The 23,981-nt window shown below is 35.3% G+C and overlaps 1 protein-coding gene across 2 annotated transcripts in view; it reads right to left on the bottom strand.

Moving 5' to 3' along the window:
• Positions 1–23,981, bottom strand: part of hyd (E3 ubiquitin-protein ligase hyd) — a 670,489-nt gene that overhangs the window by 619,346 nt on the left and 27,162 nt on the right. For both annotated transcript variants that reach the window (XM_090375987.1, XM_090375986.1), the window contains exon 3: positions 10,571–10,647. In XM_090375987.1, the coding sequence (XP_090232113.1) occupies positions 10,571–10,647 (77 nt within the window). The remainder of the gene's footprint in view (positions 1–10,570; positions 10,648–23,981) is intronic.

A 23,981-nucleotide genomic window follows, 5' to 3' on the forward strand; every position in this document is an offset into this window, starting at 1 on the left:
GAAAGTATGAAGTAAAGATGTGAAGGAAACAACGATTAAGAATTGTTTCACAAAAGCAGGTTTTGCTAAAATGCTAATTAACAGAGATGAGAGGGATGAACTACTAGAAGTCATTGAGCAATCTTGGGAAGAGTTCCAAGCGAGGTTTCATCGGTGGAGAAATTGTTCTTGAAAAATTTTTAGGTGTTGATAATGATATCATAATGGCTAAATATCCGAGCGACTCCACCATTTTGGAACGTATTTAAAGAACTAGTGACATATGTATAAGTATAGTGCGAAAGCATCAATAATACATAGCCAAATATCTGAATGAACAGAATATTAACAAAGCGGCATAATTTTAATTTATATCTCATATTGTGAATACCTTCACAATGAGTTGCCATGATATTGCACTACTTCGAATAAGTAATGCTTCACCTGAGGAGAAGACTAATGTTACTTATTCTCAGATGGATACCACCACCCAGACGGCGCTGTTTCAGTGCTATTTGGCCTTTCTTCGGTGAGTGGGTAGGTACCCGAGTGAGGCAATGATGGTAAAACAGTTATGAAGTATAACTCCACAATATGAGAGATGCCTGATGGTGTATGATGTATTTAGACTATAAAGCATTTAGGGCGTAAACCTCAAGCTATGGAAAAGTCTAGACTATGTATAAGTATAGTGCGAAAGCATCAATAATACATTGTTAATATTCTGTTCATTCAGATTTGGCTATGTATTATTGATGCTTTTTCTTACTTTTTCTTACTAGACTATACTTACACATAGTCTAGACTTTCCATAGCTTGAGGCTTACGCCCTAAATGCTTTATAGAATTGGTGACAATATTGGCGATGAGTTGGATGAAAATGAGGGCAATGTTAAATCTTCCAAACAAATGACAGCATTTTAAACTTTGCATCGAGGCCTTCAGTGGGAGGAAAATGTAACAGAAAATATATCTGAGTGTTTAAACAAATGCAAATATTTTTATGAATGGTATACAGTAGAATCCAGTGTACAACAAAAAATAATCAAAAAATTTTACAAAATAATTCTTAAAAGTGTACTAATAAATTGTGGACATCATGTAAGTAGCCACTGCTTAATATGTATATACAGTAAACCCCCGCTATTCGCGGTCGCTGATTTAATATAAAATGAAACCTAAAAAAATGTGAATTTAAAAGCGCCGTGAACATTTTCCGCCATAAAAAAAACATGGATGTGGCTAAAATTATCTTTCCCGGTCAAAACAGCGCTCAGTGGGTGGGGGGGAGAGGGGTGACAAAATCACGAGCATGGATGTTTCTCACCAATCCTTGTTCAGTATGTGTTATGCGCTTGTCATGGAAGGTTATGTCATTTGCTTTTAATTTATATGCTTATAAATTGAATAAATTTATCAATTTATAAATTGATATGCTTACAAAAGTGATAAATCTATCGTTTTGCAGTGTAAAACAGACTTTTTTGAGTGTGTTAATGGAAGAAAGTGACTTTATTGTGGACAAGTTCTTTCTAACCCGTACAAAAATATGGCTACGAATAACAAGGGAAATGTGAAAAGATCAAAGAAGGTGATGACATTAGCAAATAAAATTGAGTTATTAGATAAAACCAGGTGACCAACGACACGGATTTGACCCTGCGTGATTTTTGGAAGGATCACTTCCATATCCTCCACTGCATAAACCTCATTGACAAGGCATGGAACAATATCTCTAACTGCAAGTTTCAATCTGCCTGGAGGAGACTTTGGCCAGGTTGTGTGCCTGATAGAGACTTCGAGGAGACAGATGTAACTCTAGTAAACAAGATTGTGACCAATGGCAAGAGTTTGGGCTTGGAGGTCAACGAGGAGGATGTGGTGGAGCTGGTGGAGGACCACAGACAAGAACTCAACACAGAAGAACTTGAGTTGCAACGTGAACAGATGAAAGTTATGCAGGAGGAGCACTCAGGAGAGGAGGAGAAAGAGGTGGTACATGTTTTCATTGAGAAGCATCACCCTAACAAAACTGTGACCAGCAGAGCAGTGGACATTTTAAATTACAATGTGATGTCCCATTTTCGGAAAATTATCCAACAAAGAAAAAGACAAATGTCTCTGAATCGTTATCTTGTGAAAACACCAGCCACCGAGCCAGCAATCGAACCACTTCCCAGGATACAAACAAGGGAAAAAACACCAGAAATGCCCGACGTTATTATGGAATGGGACTCTCTTTTGAAGGAGTAGCCTTCCTCCTCCTCTACCATCTACCTGTGCCAGCAACTATCAACCACAAAGGTAAAGTTATACTGTATATTTTATATTTTTGCCACACATAAATCCATAAAAAAGTCAAAAAAACAATATGTTTCTGGGGCGGGCGAACGGATTAATTGGATTAGGTTTAATTTCAATGGGAAAAATTGTTTCGGTTCACGAACGGAGTCAAAGAACGAATTAAGTTCGTGACCCGAGGTACCACTGTATTTCTAAATTTACAGTATTTTTTCATTGTTGAAAAGGTCATATTTCTTTATACAGTCAGTCCTCGTATAGCACGATAGTTGTGTTCCTAGAAACCCTCGTGCAATGAAAAATCGTGCAATATAAACAATAGGCCCTATGGGAAAAATAGGGTTATGTGCCGACCACCCAAAATTGAACACACATTGGTAACCAAAATATTACCAAACACAATAAATAATCGTAATAAAATACTTACGTATTTTAATCGTTATAAAATACGTAATAAAAATAATATTATACTTTTTTATAAAATTTTTAATTATTATTATATTATATTTTTTTATAATATAATAATACGTAACTATTTTTTACGAATAAAATACTTACGTATTTTATTACGACTATGACATATTAAAATGTTGCTAATGCTTTTGCTTCTATCATAAGAAAACTTGTTTTTTGTTTAATTTTCTATCCAAACAGATGACAGCCGTTCCATCTCTTCCAATTCTTTGTGTCTTAATCTAATGGATTTTAATTACACTTTGAGTTGTTCCTGCTATGAAAGTGGTTTTTATTTTCTCTGCATTCTTTGTAATTCTCGGGGTTGCCTCATTTAGGTCTGTAGCACGTGCAATATCACATGGTCTTTCATTTCGCTCAAAGCGTTTCACAATTTCATATTTTTTCTCTATCGACAGAAGCGGACTGGCCATAAGCCTTACCGGGGAAACCCCGGTGGCTCGGAGGCCAGTGTGATTTTGGCCATAAACCATAGTATGAGGCCACTATAAATTTTCCCGGGTAAGAATATTTGACTCAGTCCGCCTCTGTTTATCGATATTGCTTTTCTTTTTCTCTCTGAATCTGCAGTGTCTTCACCAGGACGCTTCCTTTTCACACCTTTTAAGTATTTTACTCATTTTTAGGGAATAAAGCAAAATTACAAGATGAGGAGGCACGCTTAATATACATAAACAAAGCTGCACGAGTGTAGCAACTGAATAAACAACACCGTAAAGGCAGAGATACACTATTAACGCCTCACATTTTACTAAAGCACATTTAGTAGTAGTAGTAGTGGCATGTGATGCAAGAAAGCAAATGTATGAGCTTATGCAGCATCAGCCAAAAAAAAAAAAAAAAAAAAAACACACCATTCCCTCCAAATGCCTATCCAGTTCGTCCTTAAATTTATTCAACCTATCAACTTCCACAACGACAGATGGAAGTTTGTTCCAGCAATTAACCACCCGCTGGCTAAAGGCAAATTTCTGCACATCTATTCTACATCTGTCTTTTCTTAATTTGAATTTATGCCCCCTTAGGTTCGTAATCTGAACAAGTGGAAGGATCCCATCAGAATTCAGCGTGCTCAACCCATTCAAGGCCTTATATACCTCAATCAGATCACCGCACAGGTGCCTAGTCTCCAGCCACTGCAATTTGCAGCACTTAAGCCTCTCTTGGTAAGAGGATCCCTTCATTCCCCTCACCAATCTTGTTGCCCTTCTCTGTACATGCTCAAGTAAATCTACATCCTTCCTCAAATGAGGCCTCCAGATCTGTACGCAGTACTCAAGGCTGGCCTGACCATTGCCTTATACAGAGGGATAATCACCTCCTTTTCCCTGCTAGCAAAATTCCTATATATCATTGACAAAACCCCATGACCTGCCCTGGCAGCCTGTCTACATTGCTCAGAGAACTTCATATCTGACTGCACAATTACTCCCAGGTCTTTTTCATTTTCTACCACCTTAAGTGTAGTACCACACAGTTGGTACGTTTCTCTGGAGTTACTTCTACCCATATGCAGTACTTTGCATTTGTCAAGGTTAAACTTCAGTTGCCACTTCTTAGCCCATCTGCCCAAATTATCTAGATCCTGTTGCAGTAGCACACTGCCATTACTGTCATTAACAACCCTGCCAACCTTTGTATCATCTGCAAACTTCGACATTAAGCCTGATATACCTTCATCAATATCACTGATAAATATACAAAACAACAGTGGCCTTAACACCGAACCCTGTGGGACTCCACTAATAACATTAGTCCAAGAAGAGCAGCACCCATTGATTACCACCCTCTGTCTTCTCCCACTTAACCATCCTTTTATCCATTGTAGCAACTTACCCTTAATACCATTCTGCTCCAATTTGTACAATAGTCTTCCATGCGCAACAGTGTCAAAAGCTTTCCTGAAATCCAAATATATGATATCAAAATTAATTTTTTGCATCCAGTTCCTTTGTAACCACATCATAATATCCTGTCAAATTTGTCAGACAAGACTTTCCCTTAACAAACCCATGCTATGTCTGAATTATTGCTGCAGTCTTGTCTAGATGATCCTGCAATGCATCTTTAACCAGCGACTCCATTATTTTACCCGGAACAGAAGTTAAACTAACTGGTCTGTAATTACTCGTGTCACCTTCGATCCCCCTTTGTGAATTGGGGATACATTTGCACATCTCCAGTCCGTGGGAACCTCCCCTGAGTCCAAGGATGCTCTCATAATTATGGCTAAGGGTTCGCTTAGTTGCTTTGCCGCCTCCTTTAATATAACTGGATAGATCCCATCCACCCCAGGTGCTTTTCTTACGTTTAACTTCAACAATTTCTCTTCCACTTTGCTCTCAGTTATTACAAGATCATTAAGCACCCTGCTACAATTTGATAACCTTTTGCCATTTTCAAACCTTAATAACTCCTCATGTGTGAATGTAGATGCAAAATACTCATTCAGTTTGTTTGCTATCTGAGCAGGATCATCAACAGTCGAACCATCGATGTCAAGTGGACCAATCAGATTCATCCGCTTCCTTTTAGAGATTATATAAGTAAAGAAATCCTTGCTGTTTTTCTTAGCATCTTTTGCCAAGGATTTCTCGTAATCTACCTTCGCCTGCCGAACCTCCTTTGTGACCTGATTACAGATTAACTTATATCTGCCATAGGCTTCTGAGTTGCTTGATAATTTATATGCATCCCGTGCATTTTTCTTCTCTGTTACGAGTCTCATTAGTTCATTTGACAACCATTTAGGCCTAAACCTTGAACAATATTTCTTAATAGGTATGAAACGTTTAGTAGCTTCCACGATTAATTCCTTAAATGCTTCCCACTTAGAATTTACTGTTGGTAACATCGTCAGTTGATCCCACTGTACAGAATTTAAAAACTGTCGGAGACCACTGTACTCGCCTTTACGGAAGCAAAAACCCTTTCCTTTACCTCTGATGGTAATTAAATCTTTAAGTAAATCCCACGTCAGTACACTGTGATCACTACCACCTAATGATTCTTTTATCTGCAAATTCCTAATACATGAATGATCACTGCTGATAACCAGATCAAGAGTATTACTTTCTCTGGTTGCCTCTCGAACATGCTGCTGCAGAAAACAATCATCCAATAAATCCACAAAAGTCTGACTAGTGTGTGAGTGCCCAACCCACAAGTTCCAGTCAATATCTGGGAAGTTAAAATCCCCCATTATAAGACATTCCGATTTAGTAGCCCACTCTATTTCTCTGTACAATTATTCATTGTATTCATTCGAGTCATTAGGCCTATAACACACTCCTACTCTAATTTTTGCTTTCGAAGTGCTTATGTCACACCAAACTGACTCAACAGTGCACTGTTCATCTATATCAACTGGATGCACTTCTTTTGATTTTATGTTTTTCTTTATTAACAGCATAACACCGCCTCCCTTCCTATCCTGTCTATCCTTTCTGTACACATTGTACTCCCCAAATTCCAGTTCGGCATTCCTTATATCTGTGTGACACCACATCTCTGATATACCAATAATATCTGCCTTTGATGTCTTGACCAACACTTCAAATTCATCAAATCTATTTACTATACTTCTAGCATTAGTATACATGCAAGTATACATGTACCTATTCCTATTCCCAGTCACTCTGACACATCCCATATACCCACGATAACTCATCCCATGTTTCACGATGACTGACATCCATCCCTGAAACCCCCAACACCCCTCGCTCCAGGTCGCTACTTATTCTAATAGAAGTTGTGCAAGAATCACCTTCACCTCTGCCTACGGCTACTGTTAAACTATTAGTCCTTGTATCCCCCAAGCTATCAGTTTTCCGACCCACCTAACACTGCCTCGACAGCATCAGCAAATATTCTTGCACCCTTTCTATTTAAGTGTATCCCATCCCTGTAGAAGCAATCTCTCCTGTTAACAAGTACAGTCCAGGCTGAAAAAAATTCTACCCCTTGAGCCTTGCACAATCTTTCTAGGGCCGAATTGATCGACAAGGCTCTCATCATATACTCCCTCCTATCGTGTCTGGGCAGAATTGCAGACACTTTCAAATTCAACTCTAATTCACGGCTTTTTTTCATCAGTGACCTGTACTTGTTAAGTAATTCTGCCGGTCTCCTACTCTTAATATCATTAGTGCCAACGTGTACAACTATATCACCTTTTGTGCCCTTAAAAGATGATATCTGCTCTACAACACCATCAATCTTTGCCCCTGGCAAACATACCCCGGTCCTGTTCCATCTATCCTTTCTACAAAGGATGTTTCCCGTTTCCCTGACAATAGAGTCACCAACAACTACTAGTTCCTTTGGGACCAGCGCAATCTGCCTTGGGGGTTGCCGCTGTGTTGCATGATGACCAAGTGCAAGCTCTGGCATTGATGTGGGCAGCTGAGAGCCTGATGGGCCCCTCAATTTAGATCTTTCGAGGGCATCCACCCTGTCCTTCAAACTCTCATATAGGCCCATAACAACGCTGAGTTGTCGCCTGATTTCCTTACACTCCTTACATTGCGCACACACAAAGACATTCCCCATGGCAATAGCATGTTCAGTTCCAGATAGTTCGGCAAACATTTCACAAGTTGCACATTTTTTAAGGCTGTGATGCGTTGGAGAATCGCCCCCCTCATTTCTCCCCCAAGTCACAGCACTCCTGCCACTTTGTGCCTGTTGCTTTGCTGCTCTAGTTTGGGGCATGATATTTTAAATTAGTAAGATCAATAAATTAAATTAAATGTCAATACTACGCTATCTAATAGAAACAGTGAAGCGTATTACTGTTTCTATAATTATACGTTAGAGCTACCTAACTACCTCAATTAAAAATTTGAATTCCCGATCACTATATACAAAACAATGCCTGCAATATTCAAATGAAATAACGGTTTTATAAAGTATTACGTATATCTACAAAAACTGTTTATACAAATAAAAATAACCAGCGTAATTAGAACTATAAGACAACGTATTAAATACAATATAAAATAACAATTATGTAAATAATAAGCAAAAACTTATCGTTTTTTTCGGAGCCTGTAACTCGCAGCTGTATTTTCTAAAGAGAGTCAGCCCTCATTTCTAGGTGTTACTACCATAAAACAATAAAAACAATTTCCAGTTGCGCTTCTGCTAGTGGAATCTGTTATAAACTGGTAGTAAACTCGATCTAATTGCATTTGCGATTATACCGATAGCTGGAATTGTGTTGCTTTTTACGTTTTTATGGTGAAATGTGTTTCCCCTTCACTGATATAAAAAACATAAATACTTTTCAGATCTTCTCTTCATTCCTATCGTGTTGCGTTCGGTTGGGGTGATTCTGCGTTTGACTGCCATTTCTTGTAAACACAAAGGCGAATCGTGCATAAGCGAATTCGGTTCGTGTTATATAAGATATCGTTCCCCTATTTATAAATCGTGTATGTTCGAATTCATGTAGTGTAAACACGTGTTATACGAGGACTGACTGTACTGAAATTTCTGTATAACAAATTTTTTCAAGGGAACGATCAATTTTGTTACATAGAGGTCCGACTGTATATATACTTTGTAATAGATTATTCATGTATATACACCCTCCTTGTCAATGGTTGATGTCAGTTAGAAGAAATAAGGATAAAAAGATAAATTGAGCTTACTTTTACTTTTAAAATGAAATCCTATACATATGAAGCAATTAAAATTTAAAATATTAAAAAATAGCTAATTCTCAAATAGAACACAATTAGCAAACAAGAAAAAAGAATATTACATATAAACTAAATTATTGGAGGGGGGAAAAAAATTTGAAATAAAACAACATTCAAATTATGCTTTGGATGGTTATGACGTAAATTTCACAAAAGCAAGTCTGGCAATTCTTCCTGACTTGTAATGATTAAATTTTTCCAGCAATATTTTTTGGCATTTCACTGTGGCTTTAGATTGACCTTTTTTTTTTGTGAGGATCATTAAGCTTTCAATTTTAACATGTCTGAATCTGAAACTGCACCAGAACTTAAACAATGTGGTAATTACAAATTTGGATGCAGATGATAAAAGTTGGCATTGAAGCGAGAATGAAATGACTTGCATACATTTGTCGTGTGCTCTGTAGACGCATTAGCCTCTGCCCACATGCTTGGGGCAAAACTGGGACAGTCATCAAAATGATTTTCAACCAAATAAGCAGCCACTTTGGTAACTACTGAATGTAGCAGTTGAAATTTAGCTAAGTTTATTGCAAAAAATTCAACCACTACTTCAGGTTCCAGAAATGATAAACCAAATAAATATCACAACCACTGGCCTATTTCACTGTTTTTTTCCTTGTATTCTCTGCTTAACCTGAACTTTTGTATTTGGTGATACCATGCTTGAGCCAAATGAAATCTGCATCCACACAGTTCTATGTTTAACCAAGAACATATAGGATTTCATTTGCTCTTTCAAATGCCTGTTACGATCACACATGGCACTAAAGTGCAATCCAACTCAGAATACTTCTTTTTGAGAAACTTAAACATTGGTCTGTATGTTGCTTCTCTTTTTTCAGGCATCAAACAAAATGCTATGGGAATGTAATGTCCATTTTCTAACATGCAGAGTAAACATCTGTATCCAAAACTGTGCAATACTGGAACGTTTCATTCATGTAAATCTTGATACATTTGAACAAAAACTGAATATTGGATTTGCAAGAAAACACCACAATACCCGACTGTTTATCAAATATTAGTAAAAATGGTTCGCCACTCAGTGTCACCAATTCATTTCATCCAAAATTACAGAAACACTATCAAGATGGTTCGGAAAGTAATATTACTTTCTGTAATGTTTTCCAAAACTTTTCCATTCTCTTTAATAACTGCGTTGATGACCTTTGATGGTCACTGTATAATATCCTCTTCTGCTTTTCTCATGGCACTGTTGCTTATCAGTTTTCTTTGTATTGCTTTTAATTTTTTTTTTTTTTTTTCACAGCTAAGTTGGGTGTCACTTTGAGTAATTACATCCCCATCGCCCAAAGTAAAAACTTTGGCTCTGCAAGCTTTCACAGTGCACAACCAAACACACTCGTAACTTTTTAGAATTTTCAATACACTTTTTTTTAACTTTTTGTAACTTTTTTTCAATACAAAAATCTGTCTACTAGCAGTAAACCTTTATTTCTTTCAGACACTAATCAAGTCACTTCCATAGTATGTAGAACTTAGTGATGCAAATTCTTTGTAACACTGATACTTATGAAAGTACACTGATGAAAATCAACTTTACATCCAGGAATATTTTATGGCACCTGTGACCTACCGACTGCAAGTCACAATTTCCTGGTTGTACTTTTGTCAGATGGCCTACTCTTCAGTTTGCAATTTACATGTAGGATTAGAGAATCAAAAATACTTTAAAGGATTAAAAGATTATTTAGTTCACAATTTCAATATGCCCCTAGTAGCAATAGCTGCTATTATTTTGACTATATATGCTTGAATTATTTTTTTCCAAAACCTGATATTTTCTTCAGTCAATATCACATTAAAATTGTGTTCATAGTAGCAACAGCTTCTTGTTCATGAAAAAAATTAAACATATATTTTTAAATCAAAAATTGAAAACAGATTGAAATGTGCATTTGTCATTAATGTGTGTGTGTGTGTGTGTGTGTGTGTGTGTGTGTGTGTGTGTGTGTGTGTGTGTGTGTGTGTGTGTGTGTGTGTGTGTGTGTGATCCTATATATAACATTTCATCAAGGGAAAAAAATATTATTAGTAATGCAAAAAACAAGAATATAAAATACAAGATCCCCAAAATTAATACTTACGCTTTGGATACTTCATTTTTACTAAGGTCCAGCCTATCAACAATAACAGAAAAGGCAACACGACATATCCGACCATCCTACATGCAGATGGGGAAGGGAAAAAAATCATTAATAAAAATGGTAACTTTTCCTTAAGAGATTCATAACATCCACTCCCATAATGAGCTAAACATGTAATTAGTTACGCTAAGATTTAATATTTATATGTAATTATTTTACATTTATTTTTACTAATACAAGGTGATCCAAAAGTCAATGTTCACTTAAAAGAAAAAAAAATCTTTAAAAATATATTTATAAACTTTTTTTTTGTTGTTTTTTGCAGAACAATAACAGAAAAGGCAACACAACATAATCAACCATCCTATGTGCAAATAGAGAAGGGGAAAAAAATCATTAATAAAAATGGTAACTTTTCCTTAAGAGATTCATAATATCCATTCCCATAATGAGCTACATATGTAATTAGTTATGCTAAGATTTAATATTTATATGTAATTGTTTTACTTTTTTTTTTTTTTTTACTACCACAAGGTGAGCCATAAGTCAATGTTCACTTAAAAGAAAAAATAAACCTTAAAATATATTTAAACTTTTTTTTGTTATTTTTTGCAGAAAGAAAAAGGATTTTTTATGGAGACCATAAACATAAAACATTAAAAAACATACTTCAACACAACCATGCATGGGTTGAAAAGACAGAAGATACTTGTTGACACTAGACTTGAATTTTCGCAGATTATAATATTCATGAAATACATACAAAGGAAGATTATACCAAATAACGAAAGTGTAAGGGATAAATGGGTAAAAAGCAGAAAGGTCAGTTCTGTGAATCTGGAGATGACCAGTAACTGGATGTGCTAGCTAATTATTTGAGGTGCTAGCTGAGGTGAAAATGAACATCTGTATAATAGAGTGGAGGAGTGAGTTTGTACAAAATGAGTTACTGATTACCCTGACTGTCGTCTTTTGAGAGAGAGAGAGAGAGAGAGAGAGAGAGAGAGAGAGAGAGAGAGAGAGAGAGAGAGAGAGAGAGATATTAGAATTCATGGTTATTGCCAATAACAATGTGACCTTGTCTACAAAACTGAAGATGAGCATGAAAGCAGCAGACTGCCTCCCTTTTGTGAGCAATAAGCCAAGAGTGATGCTAACTACGTTTATTCCTCCACACTGGAGAATTTCCTGGAGATCAGTATTTAGATTGTGGATATTCAAAGAGCTGAAGAAGTTTTGTGCAATCCAGTCATCAAAAAATATAAAATACAATTTTTTAAATTATTTTATTTGTTAAATGATGTTTATCAGGATAATGTTACTACAAGCACTTCTTTTGTGATAACTGTTTACTTGCGCAGATTTCTATTTCCAGTTTAGCACAAACTAGATAGGAACAGACAGTCAACTTATACAAAGTGTTCGCAGTGCCATTTGGGCCAACCAACACAAATACTGATTTTTTTTTTTTTTTGTAATTCAGGACAGCTGCATATTACAAACAGACAGACGACATTCGGTCACAGTTCAGAATTATATTATTACTATAATACTGCAATATTACTACATTATAGTTCAAGAGCTTAGAAAGGGCTGATTTGTTAATGAAGAACAGTAATTAAAAATATCATATTCAATTAATATTTATTACAGCATTAAAATTTTGAATATTTAAAAGCCTGTGTATATTTAGATTTATGATTTTTTATGCAGCTTTAGTAAACTTGCTTCTGCCTATTGTTAAAAAAAAAAAAAAAAGATTTAATGACACACACTGTATGATTTTGAAAGCCTTAAACTTTATAAATAAATTTATAGTATGCTATTTTCTGAATTGTGTTATTCAAAATTTCACATATTAAATTTTATTACAGTTCATTGTCCTGATAAAAAAGTGGAAGAGAAACAATTTCTTTAATAACCCAGCATGGAATATTTTATAAAATGATTTTTTGGATGAGGAATACCGGATAAAAAATTGAATACAAGTGAAACCTGTTATAATGTGATGCTCAGGGTCCAAAGAATCACATTGCAATATAAGAAGGATCATGTTAGAAAATTCTAGCCATTTTTTGGCATTCAAATTTCATACGTACAATCAATTTTGCTTGTCTCTTTTTTTGCACGATAATTGAAATACTACGTCTAAGAAAAATCACGCAAAGAATAATAATGGAAATAACATGCAATTGCATTGTTTCAACCTTTTATTGATGCACTGTAAAATAAAGTATTTAAAAAACCAATATTCATGTTGTTAAACATACATAAACACACACCTTTTGTCACAAAAACAAATCAATACTCATAAAAACTTCTTTTCCATGTGGTTATGTTGACTATTACGTTTGTGTTTTGAAATTATCAAATGGTCGAAAATTCGGGAGAAAGAGGGAAACATAATGCACTGTGTTCTTTCAACTACTAAGTAGACATTAGCAAATAAACTTTTGCAACGTTTTAGTCATTACGTTCCTCTTTCATATTTTAAAAAAACTGTATCAAGGGTTGACTGTTTCATTGCATCTCTGTTTCTTTTTAACAATTTTAATAAAGCATTTTAACTGTAATATTAAAAAGGGAATCAACCTTTTCTGTTTCAAGAAATTTAAGTCCAGTTTGGAAAAGAGCGAGTGCCTCCATGATACAAGTTAACAAGTTGTTTATTATTGTATATAAATCAAATCACAGATTCTCATTAAACTAAAAATATCACACATGTTCACAAGGAATCCAAAATGTCGATTTTCAGTGACTAAATACATGTCCCAACTGATGAAAAATGGGAGCCACACTTGCATTGCATTATAAGCGGAATCATGTTCTAACGAATCACATTTTAATGAGTTTCAGCTGTATTTCACAGAAGAATTATTTAAAATGGTCCTGAGCCCATGGACTGCATATCTATATCCACATGTACTAAAAATAATGTTATTGTTTCTATAGCTTTAAACTCCTATGACTTGGTGTGGCCTTCCCAGAATATAAACAGAATATGTATTTACATTTAGGACTTGCACTTCAGATGTATTAAAATTCCATAGTGTATATAAATTATTATCATATTATTCGTATTGCACTATGTATTAAAATTTCATAGTGCAATATGAATAAAATATAGATTCTTTTAGAAAAAACAAGAAATATGTTTCTGGAACAGGTGGCTGATTTATGTAGCGGGAGTGAAACAATCAAATGGAACACCCCATTTTTAACAGATACTTGTGTGTGGGTGCTGTGATCTTTCTTAATACTAACATGGTGGTCTATGGGAATTGGTTATCTGTTCCTATCTAATCTGTGCAGTTTAGGACCTTATGAATGTCAGTTTAAAACACTGTGACTCATGATGAGGACATTAAACAATTTTATGTCACACATATTCTAAAATGGTATATAATAACAATCATTAATATATTATACAATTATATATATATATATCACATTTGCCTCAATAATAGAATGGAAATTTTATTTTTTCTCTACCATTCTATGTATGTAGAAACTACAAGAAAAACCTGCAAAACAAACATGATAAGCTAAAACCAGAAGAGGTGGAAAACCTGCTTGGGAGTGAAACTGTTTGAGAACAGACCTTCACCAAGTTACGAGTTAGTTACCTAGAGAACAACTAACATTAACTGTGCACCCTGAAGTGGAAAAATCAAGAGTGTAAAGTATGCAATTAGAATTGTCCGGTATTCTAGTAGGTAGATGAATAAGTTGAATGACCTTACACAAGTTGTGTAAGGTCATTAGCACACATAACTGAGGTGACTGATAACTGTGATTCTATTGGAAAAGTACAAAAGGCTTGGCAGATTGCAGTTGGAAATGGAGATCACTGAGATTTGAACTGAAATCACAAAACGGTATATCTGTTAAATGAATTAGCCAATTTTTTGGACGTTTAAATCATTTCTCAGACAAGTTTGTTCCATTAGTTTGGCAATTCATGATGCATTGATTTAGATGTGATAAAAGTTGGTAGGGGTAAAAAAAAATTATATTCGAACTAGCCATTATATTCGAAACAACCTACTGAAGGATGGAAGCCTCCTCAACAATTCATGCTGAGGGAAATGGACCATAATCTGCCATGCTGGTCCAATGCGAGTTGGCAGATCGACCGTATTCAGCAGTCAAGGGCTTGAAACCAGGTCTACTCAAAGAGCTTTTGCTACTGCACTCTCACTCCTCACCTCTCGGCTACACAGGGGTACGGTATTTAATCAAAAATCATTTGATTAAATTTTTAGATACGTCATACACACAGCAACAATACACCTAGCTCATAGACAAAACCCCACGAGGTGAATAATCATTAATATCAAGGAACTGCAAAACTGTATCCTCAAAATGTAAGGAACACTGCATCTCCCCATGATGCCCACTATAACCTACAAAGACACAGCACATAATAATGGAAGAAATGGGTGATGTTCGAAACCACTCAAGCCATCACAATAAACAAAGGGGTAGAACAGCAACAGGTGGTGAGAATAGTTTACCTCCTAGTATTGTCTAGCAACAGAGAGGGTTGGTTATTCCTGTGTGGTATGCACATCACACTTTTCATCTCGTGTTGGTTCACACCTCGCCGTTTTTACACCCAGCACATAGAGGATATACCCAAGAATCTTATGAGTCCCACCCAGTGGAAAGGTACAAGCAGAGGATTTCAATGTGCAGAATGACCAGACTTTGCTAAATTCAACCCACTTGACTCACCAGTGGGACTTCAATATCAGCTCCATCAGCATTTCAGACTGCCGTGGCAACCTCAGCTAACATCAGAGCAAAAAATGCCTGCAACAAACCACATGGACAATGCACAACATGATTGAAATAGCAACCCAAGAAATAATTCTTTATTAGAAACATTCAAGTGCAATCATCATGTGAAGAACTTAGTAGCCTGACTCTCTGTCACCATAACTATACACATTGAGAAAACAAGAAGTACTGCTAACTCCCTAGAAGCCAAAGACCACACTTAGCTTAAACAGAAGATAATGCTACACCGAGCTGTGGATCTAACTCATCCAAAAGGCTTTCATGTAAGCAAAAAATTGCCAAAATTTCAGCAAGAATTTTAAAAGATTCAAGATACAAGGTTTACACTCCAAAATGTGTCATACATGTAATGATTCGGATAGGAGAGTTGAATTTTTCAGATGGGGGAAGAGTTGAATCACATGGCATTCATTATACTGTATAGTATGCAGAAAAGTTTCTTCAAATAAACAAAAATAATGAAAATTATTTTTCTTTATCTGAAGAATTTTGTCCAATGAAATCTTGTAGTCTAATGAAGCAATCTTCAAAATTACTAGACATAACCAACACAACTGTGTTTTCTGGGCAATTAGACCCATAATATCCAAATCAAAAATGAATTAAAATCTCTAGCTGTTAGTTGTTTGGGAAAGAAATTTTATTTTAGGGAAGGAGTGGGACTGTTGGACCATTTTTTTCATATGGAAATGTTACTTCAAATAGCTATTTATCAATTTTGCAAGATTTTGATTTGATTAACCTAAAATTTAAGATAAAGTTATCTTTTTCAGGCAGGATGGCACTCCTGATCATTAAACTCTCCAAGTTAGAACATTCCTAAACAAAAAAATTACCAAACTAGTGGATCAGTTATCATTCGTGGCTCTAACAAAGAAGCTGGCCAGGTCACCAGATTCATCCCTGCAAATGTTTTTTTTTTTTTTTTTTTCTTTTTCTATTTAATATGGATTCCAAAATGTCTCATACCCTGGAGAATTTAAAAACAGTGATTCATGAAGAATTCACCACAACTCATCATGAGTTTGCAAAAATATCTCAAAAAAAAAAAAAAAGAAAAGAAAAGAAAACTACCTTCATTAAAATAAATGACCTTTTACTTTTAGCTCATTCTGCACATTATATGCTATATGACCAAAAGTATTCAACCCACAAAGAGGGAATTGCAAAAAGGGCTTTTCATTGAAAAAAACTAAAATGTCTCATACTTTCTACCAACTTCCTGTAGGTGACATAGGAAATCTACCTCCATCTCTTTTAAGGCAACTGCCACTGGAGGGTTAGAAGGCTGATTGGTTACAGCCTAATCCAGTGCTTCAATTAATCCCACAGCTCAATAATGTTAAGAAACAGGTTCTGAGCTGGCCGGTTCAACTTTTCAATGTCACTGTCCACAAATCAGTCTTATATGATTCTCTTGCTATATGATATAGAGCATCATAATGATATTGACAGGGTCTGTTTCTGTTGTACTGTCAGTGTAGGTAACATATAATCATCCAAACTCCCAAGTAGATAATGATCTTAATGATTTCAGTCACTTCTGCAAATAGGACATGTTTGCTGTGGCAATGACTGAAACAGCTCCATATCATCAGACTGCCTCCACCAAACTTCATGATCAAAACAATACACTCCAACAGAAAGTGCCCTGCAGGCAATCTCTAAATCTAAACGTTATCACTAGAAAAAAATATGTACCAAGAAAGATTCATCACTCCATAGCACCTTCTGCAACTGTTCAAAATTATGTGGGGGGGGATAGGGAGAGAGAGATTTGCCACTCCATGGCACTTGCAACTGTTCAAAACTGTGTAGACAAAAAGATTCATCGATTCATAGAACTTTCTGCAACTTTTCTGAAATCCATAACCATCAGGAAAAACACTACAAATGTTTTGCTTGATAACCATAATATTGGGCTTATGCATAGCTATCCTACCAATGACCCCCCCCCCACCAAGGCTAAGAGGCACCCAATAACAGTTGATGTACTGATGGATATTCCTCTTGGATCTGCTCCATGACAGTTTTGGCTCCCAAAACTGATCTGCTCCCAAATTTTGCCACTGGCAAAATTTGGAAATCACAATTAAAGTAAAAAATCTATTTTACATTAATAAAAAAAAAAAACAGCCATATAAATAAAAGTTGTACTGATACAAAAAATAAACGTCAAAATTAAAAGACTGCAGTCTTTTAATTTTAAGTCTTTTAGTCTGCATCTTTTAATATAAAGAGCATGGTTATAATAAAAAAAAATGCAGTCATGTTTTTAAAACAGAGGCAAACAAACTTAAGTATAGCCAACCACTTCTGCTGTATTTGCAATTCATAATTTTGCAGTTTTAAAATTAGATAAATGCAAAAAATTTGAAATATTAAAGCATAAGCAAGATGTGAGGGCAACTAAGTATTTTAAATGCAAGCCAGATATATAATAAGACCACTTGGATTTTTTTAACAGCAATTTCAAATAATTATATAGGATCATTAGAAACCTACCACAGCAACCTAATGCAGTACAGTTCCCCATGTATATCACATGACATTCATCATGCTGTATAGTGCCAAGTTCCAGTACAGTCTAGTAGTTATACTTTTCAAACTCTGTGTTAATAAAAATTTTAGTTTCAGTTGGGGTTTTGTACTTACAGTGGCTTTCAGTTCTGCTTTAATACCACTTCAAAGAATATGTGAGCCTGAACAAAAGGAATTCAATTCACAAGCTGCTTCAGCAGCTTGTGAATTGAATTGATCTTCAGCAAGTTTTCCATAGTCACATAGTAACATAATTTATAACTGCAAAATTTTATGAGTGTCTGCCTGTGCATAAAGCTGTTACAGAGAAACAGTTAGTATACTGTAGAGAAACTGCAGCAGCTAAAATTGAACAACAAAGGATTTGGGTTTTTTTTTTTTTTTTTTTTAGGAGCATTAGCAACTAAGGCCATATTGCTCCGGGAATATGTGGTGGTCATTCCCTGACCTTTCCGCATTCGGTGGTGACGGGCTCGAACCCCGGTCTAATCAAGAAGCGTGTGCTACGCACTGCTGCTTCTTCCCACCTGGCAAACAACAAAGGACCTATGACTGATGGAATCTAACCAATTATATTAAGAGAAGTGGCAAAACAGGTAGCTAAACCTCTAGACATAATAATGAGAGCATCCATAGATTCGGGAAAAATAACAGTAGACTGGAAATGTGCAAATGTATCCTCTATTCACCAGGGTGGTTCAAAGGAGAAAGAGGGTAACTATGGACCTGTCAGTTTAATTTCTATGCCAGGGAAAATAACAGAATCATTAGTTAAAGAAGTAATTCAAAGTCACCTTGGTCAGAGTGGAGTCATAAGACAATCATAGTAAAGGTTTGTTAAATGGATACCATGCTCACAAATCTAAATAGCTACTATATGATTGCTACAAAATAACTGGTTGCAAAGAATAATTTTGATATTGTCTATTTCGATTTCAGTAACACCTATGAAGCTGTACCACATATGATTGTTGTATAAAGTGAAGCAATATGGCATTAAGGGGAGTTACTCCTATAGTTAAATGGATAGTTAAAGTGATAAGAGAAAAAGGGCACTTATAAATGGCCACTACGTTTCATGAACCAATATGATGGGTGCAGTTCCACGAGGGTTGGTGTTGGGCCCCTTATTGTTTTTGATATTTATTAGTAATGCTGATGTAGCTATTTCAAGTTTTATGTCTAAATCAGCAGATGATATAAAGGTGAGCACAGTGATAGCAATCAGGATATGCTAGTTCAAGAGGATCTAGATAATTTCACATATGGGCTGCAAAATGGCAATTGAGGTTTAATAGTGATAAATGCAACATACTGCATTTGGACAGCAATGATTAGGCCACATTTGGAATACTGCATACAGGAAAACTTCATTTTAGAACAGACAGATCTGTTGGAACATGTGCAAAGATAAACAACAAGATTGGTTGGGGATATCTACTGTATCTACAGAAAAGGATTCTCACAAAAAAAGTTTGGCATTCTGTAAATTGAAGTCTCTTGAAACTAGACATCTTCAAGGTGATCCAATTGAAGTGTATAAGGCTTTAAAAGGGCTAAGTAAACTAAATCCTGATGGCATCTCTACTCTTTCAGATGAGAAAAAAACAGATGTGAATAGAGAAACAGAACAGATATGTGTAAATTTGCATTCAGCCAAAGAGTAAAAAATTGTTGAAATAAACTTCAGTGTGCTGTGGAGGTGAATAGTTTGAATAAATTTAAGGATGTTTTTACTCTGTTTTTTGGCTGGTGTTCTATAAGCCTTGCTTCCTTGTATCATATTGCCAACATCAATCATTACTAGCCTACAATACTTGCACAATGTGCTACCTGAGTAACAGCTCATCTGTGCTTAAATCTTTAATCTATAATTTCATCCTTAATTGATCCTTTGCCGTGCCCCCCCATTTTCTAATTTTATAATTCTTTCATAATTTTTTTTTTTTCTTTTCAACTTTTTTTCTCTTTCCTTTTTTTTCTTTCCTTCCTTTTCTTTTTTTTTCCTTTCTTCCCTTCCCTTTTCTTCTTTTTCCTTTCCCTTCTTTTTTTCCCCCTTTTTTTTTTTTTTTTTTTTTTTTTTTTACAAACTGTAAACTCACATAACTTTAAACTTTCAACTCAACAACTGCTAATATAAATAAAAACTCATCAGTGCAAAAATAACTATGACATAAATAGCTCAAAATAAATAAAATTACTCAAATATAAATAAAGATAAAATTGCTAAAAAAAAAAAAAAATGTAAATAAAAATAGCATCAGTGCAAATTAAACACTTAAGCTCTATTTACATATGTACATATTTACCCTATATACAATCCATTAATTTCTCAATCTTATATTCTGAAATCTTATACTCTCAATCTTATATTCTTAATATTCCAATTATATTAAGAGAAGTGGCAAAACAGGTAGCTAAACCTCTAGACATAATAATGAGAGCATCCATAGATTCGGGAAAAATAACAGTAGACTGGAAATGTGCAAATGTATCCTCTATTCACCAGGGTGGTTCAAAGGAGAAAGAGGGTAACTATGGACCTGTCAGTTTAATTTCTATGCCAGGGAAAATAACAGAATCATTAGTTAAAGAAGTAATTCAAAGTCACCTTGGTCAGAGTGGAGTCATAAGACAATCATAGTAAAGGTTTGTTAAATGGATACCATGCTCACAAATCTAAATAGCTACTATATGATTGCTACAAAATAACTGGTTGCAAAGAATAATTTTGATATTGTCTATTTCGATTTCAGTAACACCTATGAAGCTGTACCACATATGATTGTTGTATAAAGTGAAGCAATATGGCATTAAGGGGAGTTACTCCTATAGTTAAATGGATAGTTAAAGTGATAAGAGAAAAAGGGCACTTATAAATGGCCACTACGTTTCATGAACCAATATGATGGGTGCAGTTCCACGAGGGTTGGTGTTGGGCCCCTTATTGTTTTTGATATTTATTAGTAATGCTGATGTAGCTATTTCAAGTTTTATGTCTAAATCAGCAGATGATATAAAGGTGAGCACAGTGATAGCAATCAGGATATGCTAGTTCAAGAGGATCTAGATAATTTCACATATGGGCTGCAAAATGGCAATTGAGGTTTAATAGTGATAAATGCAACATACTGCATTTGGACAGCAATGATTAGGCCACATTTGGAATACTGCATACAGGAAAACTTCATTTTAGAACAGACAGATCTGTTGGAACATGTGCAAAGATAAACAACAAGATTGGTTGGGGATATCTACTGTATCTACAGAAAAGGATTCTCACAAAAAAAGTTTGGCATTCTGTAAATTGAAGTCTCTTGAAACTAGACATCTTCAAGGTGATCCAATTGAAGTGTATAAGGCTTTAAAAGGGCTAAGTAAACTAAATCCTGATGGCATCTCTACTCTTTCAGATGAGAAAAAAACAGATGTGAATAGAGAAACAGAACAGATATGTGTAAATTTGCATTCAGCCAAAGAGTAAAAAATTGTTGAAATAAACTTCAGTGTGCTGTGGAGGTGAATAGTTTGAATAAATTTAAGGATGTTTTTACTCTGTTTTTTGGCTGGTGTTCTATAAGCCTTGCTTCCTTGTATCATATTGCCAACATCAATCATTACTAGCCTACAATACTTGCACAATGTGCTACCTGAGTAACAGCTCATCTGTGCTTAAATCTTTAATCTATAATTTCATCCTTAATTGATCCTTTGCCGTGCCCCCCCATTTTCTAATTTTATAATTCTTTCATAATTTTTTTTTTTTCTTTTCAACTTTTTTTCTCTTTCCTTTTTTTTCTTTCCTTCCTTTTCTTTTTTTTTCCTTTCTTCCCTTCCCTTTTCTTCTTTTTCCTTTCCCTTCTTTTTTTCCCCCTTTTTTTTTTTTTTTTACAAACTGTAAACTCACATAACTTTAAACTTTCAACTCAACAACTGCTAATATAAATAAAAACTCATCAGTGCAAAAATAACTATGACATAAATAGCTCAAAATAAATAAAATTACTCAAATATAAATAAAGATAAAATTGCTAAAAAAAAAAAAAAATGTAAATAAAAATAGCATCAGTGCAAATTAAACACTTAAGCTCTATTTACATATGTACATATTTACCCTATATACAATCCATTAATTTCTCAATCTTATATTCCTTATTTCATTAATTCCCTTAGCATAATCCAAAAAAGCTTCATACCAAATCCTATTCTTAAATAAGTCACTGCGGATGTACGAGTCAGAGCCAATCTTAAGAGAAAAATATTTCTCTCTGTCATGTTCTGTGTACCTTACACAATTTTCCAACACATGATCCATATCTTCAATGTGTTCACATACACACCTCGGATCATTTTCTATTCCTAGCTCCACAAACCTTTTCCTCATTCCATGTCCAGTTGCTATCATTGTAGCCATCAGACCCAAGCCCGGCCATCTATCCATTTCTCTTACTACTTTCACTCCAGGCAGGAATGTGACATGGCCCTTGTCAGAACGGTTCCACCTTTCTTGCCAAATACTATCTATTTCTTGTTGCAATTGTTTTCTCTCTCTCTCTCTTTAGATCCTGCTTCCCATATACCTTATTTTTCTCAATACAAGATTTAATTCCCAATATTTCTATCTTCTTATTTTTCTTGATTGCATACTCCATTACTCGTTTGGTTGCATACTCCACTACATAATCGCAAACCAAATCAATTGTTCTTTTCCTGATACCACTTGTAATTCATCAATTGAAACTGTTCTACACGACCATGTCACAGCCAAAAGAGCAAATCTCTGAGCAGAAATTAGACTCCTTTTAACATGACTATTAGTCACCCTGTGCCCCCATGCATAAGTCACAATGGGCACAAAGATACACTTATAGAGGAGATCCAGGGATTTCCCTTTCACCCCTCATTCTACTCTACAAATATTCCTTATTTTAGAGTATATAACCTGCAATTTTTCTTTCAACTGCACGTGAGGCAAAAAGGCCATTTCCTCATCCACATATACTCCAAGGTATTTGACTACGGGGGCATATGCTACAGATGTTCCTAATACCTTCAAAGTGGGCCTTCTTTCATTCAACCTTCCTCTGAGCAGCACCATTTTAGTCTTATCAGTAGATATCTCCATCTTATGCATTATTACCCACCTTTCTAATTGCCTCACAGCTTTCTTCGACCTATCTTCTATTTCTCTTCTTGAATTACCTCTCACCATTATTAATAGGTCATCTGCAAAAGCCACCCGCTTACATCCATCCCACTTCTGAGCCAGTAGCTCATCCATCACCACATTCCAGCTATACAAGCCAATAACTGACCCCCTTGCGGGGCTCCTCTATCCACTTTGCGAGATTTTACCATATCTTGTAACTACTATTACACTCCTCTGATTAAAATAAGACTTTAACACACCATAGTACTGCCCAGACCATTTCATCGCTCTCAGCCTTGCTAAAAAACTCTGCCATCACATTCTGTCAAATGCCCCCCCCCCCTCTTAAAGTCAATAAATACACCAAGTACATACTTCTCTGGAGCCTCTTGAACATATGTCACCATTTTATCAATGGCATCTTCGGTAGATTTACCCTTTCAAAAGCCATACTGCCTAGAGCTATTCATTCCACTTTTTCCATAGTATTCCTCCAATCAATTCATTAGCAATCTCTCCAATAACTTTGCCATTACTGGCAATAAAGCCACTGGATGGCAGGCCTGAGTCAGTTACTAACTTATCTCGATTTTTCAATAACATCTTTATGTGGGCCTCCTTCTATCTCTTTGGAAATGTCTTTTCCTTTATACATTTATTAAATAATACCAGAAGTTCATTTCCCCATTTCTCTCCAAGCTTCTTAATCACCTCAGGTAATAAACCCTCATTTCCAAGAGCTTTCTTTAGTTTCACCTCCTCCAAAGCTTTTCGCAGTTCTTCCTGCTCAAACTTTCTTTTCCTCTTCCTGGTCTCCTTCATAACCAATATTCAAACTCCTAATTCTTCTTTGTTCCCTATTCTGCATTGTTCAGATGATTCCCATCAATAGTATACTGATCTCCTACTTGCATAGCA

Source organism: Mastigoproctus giganteus, chromosome 6, assembly GCF_048544385.1.
Source record: "Mastigoproctus giganteus isolate SK-2022 chromosome 6, ASM4854438v1, whole genome shotgun sequence".
Classification (NCBI taxonomy): Eukaryota; Metazoa; Arthropoda; class Arachnida; order Uropygi; family Thelyphonidae; genus Mastigoproctus; species Mastigoproctus giganteus.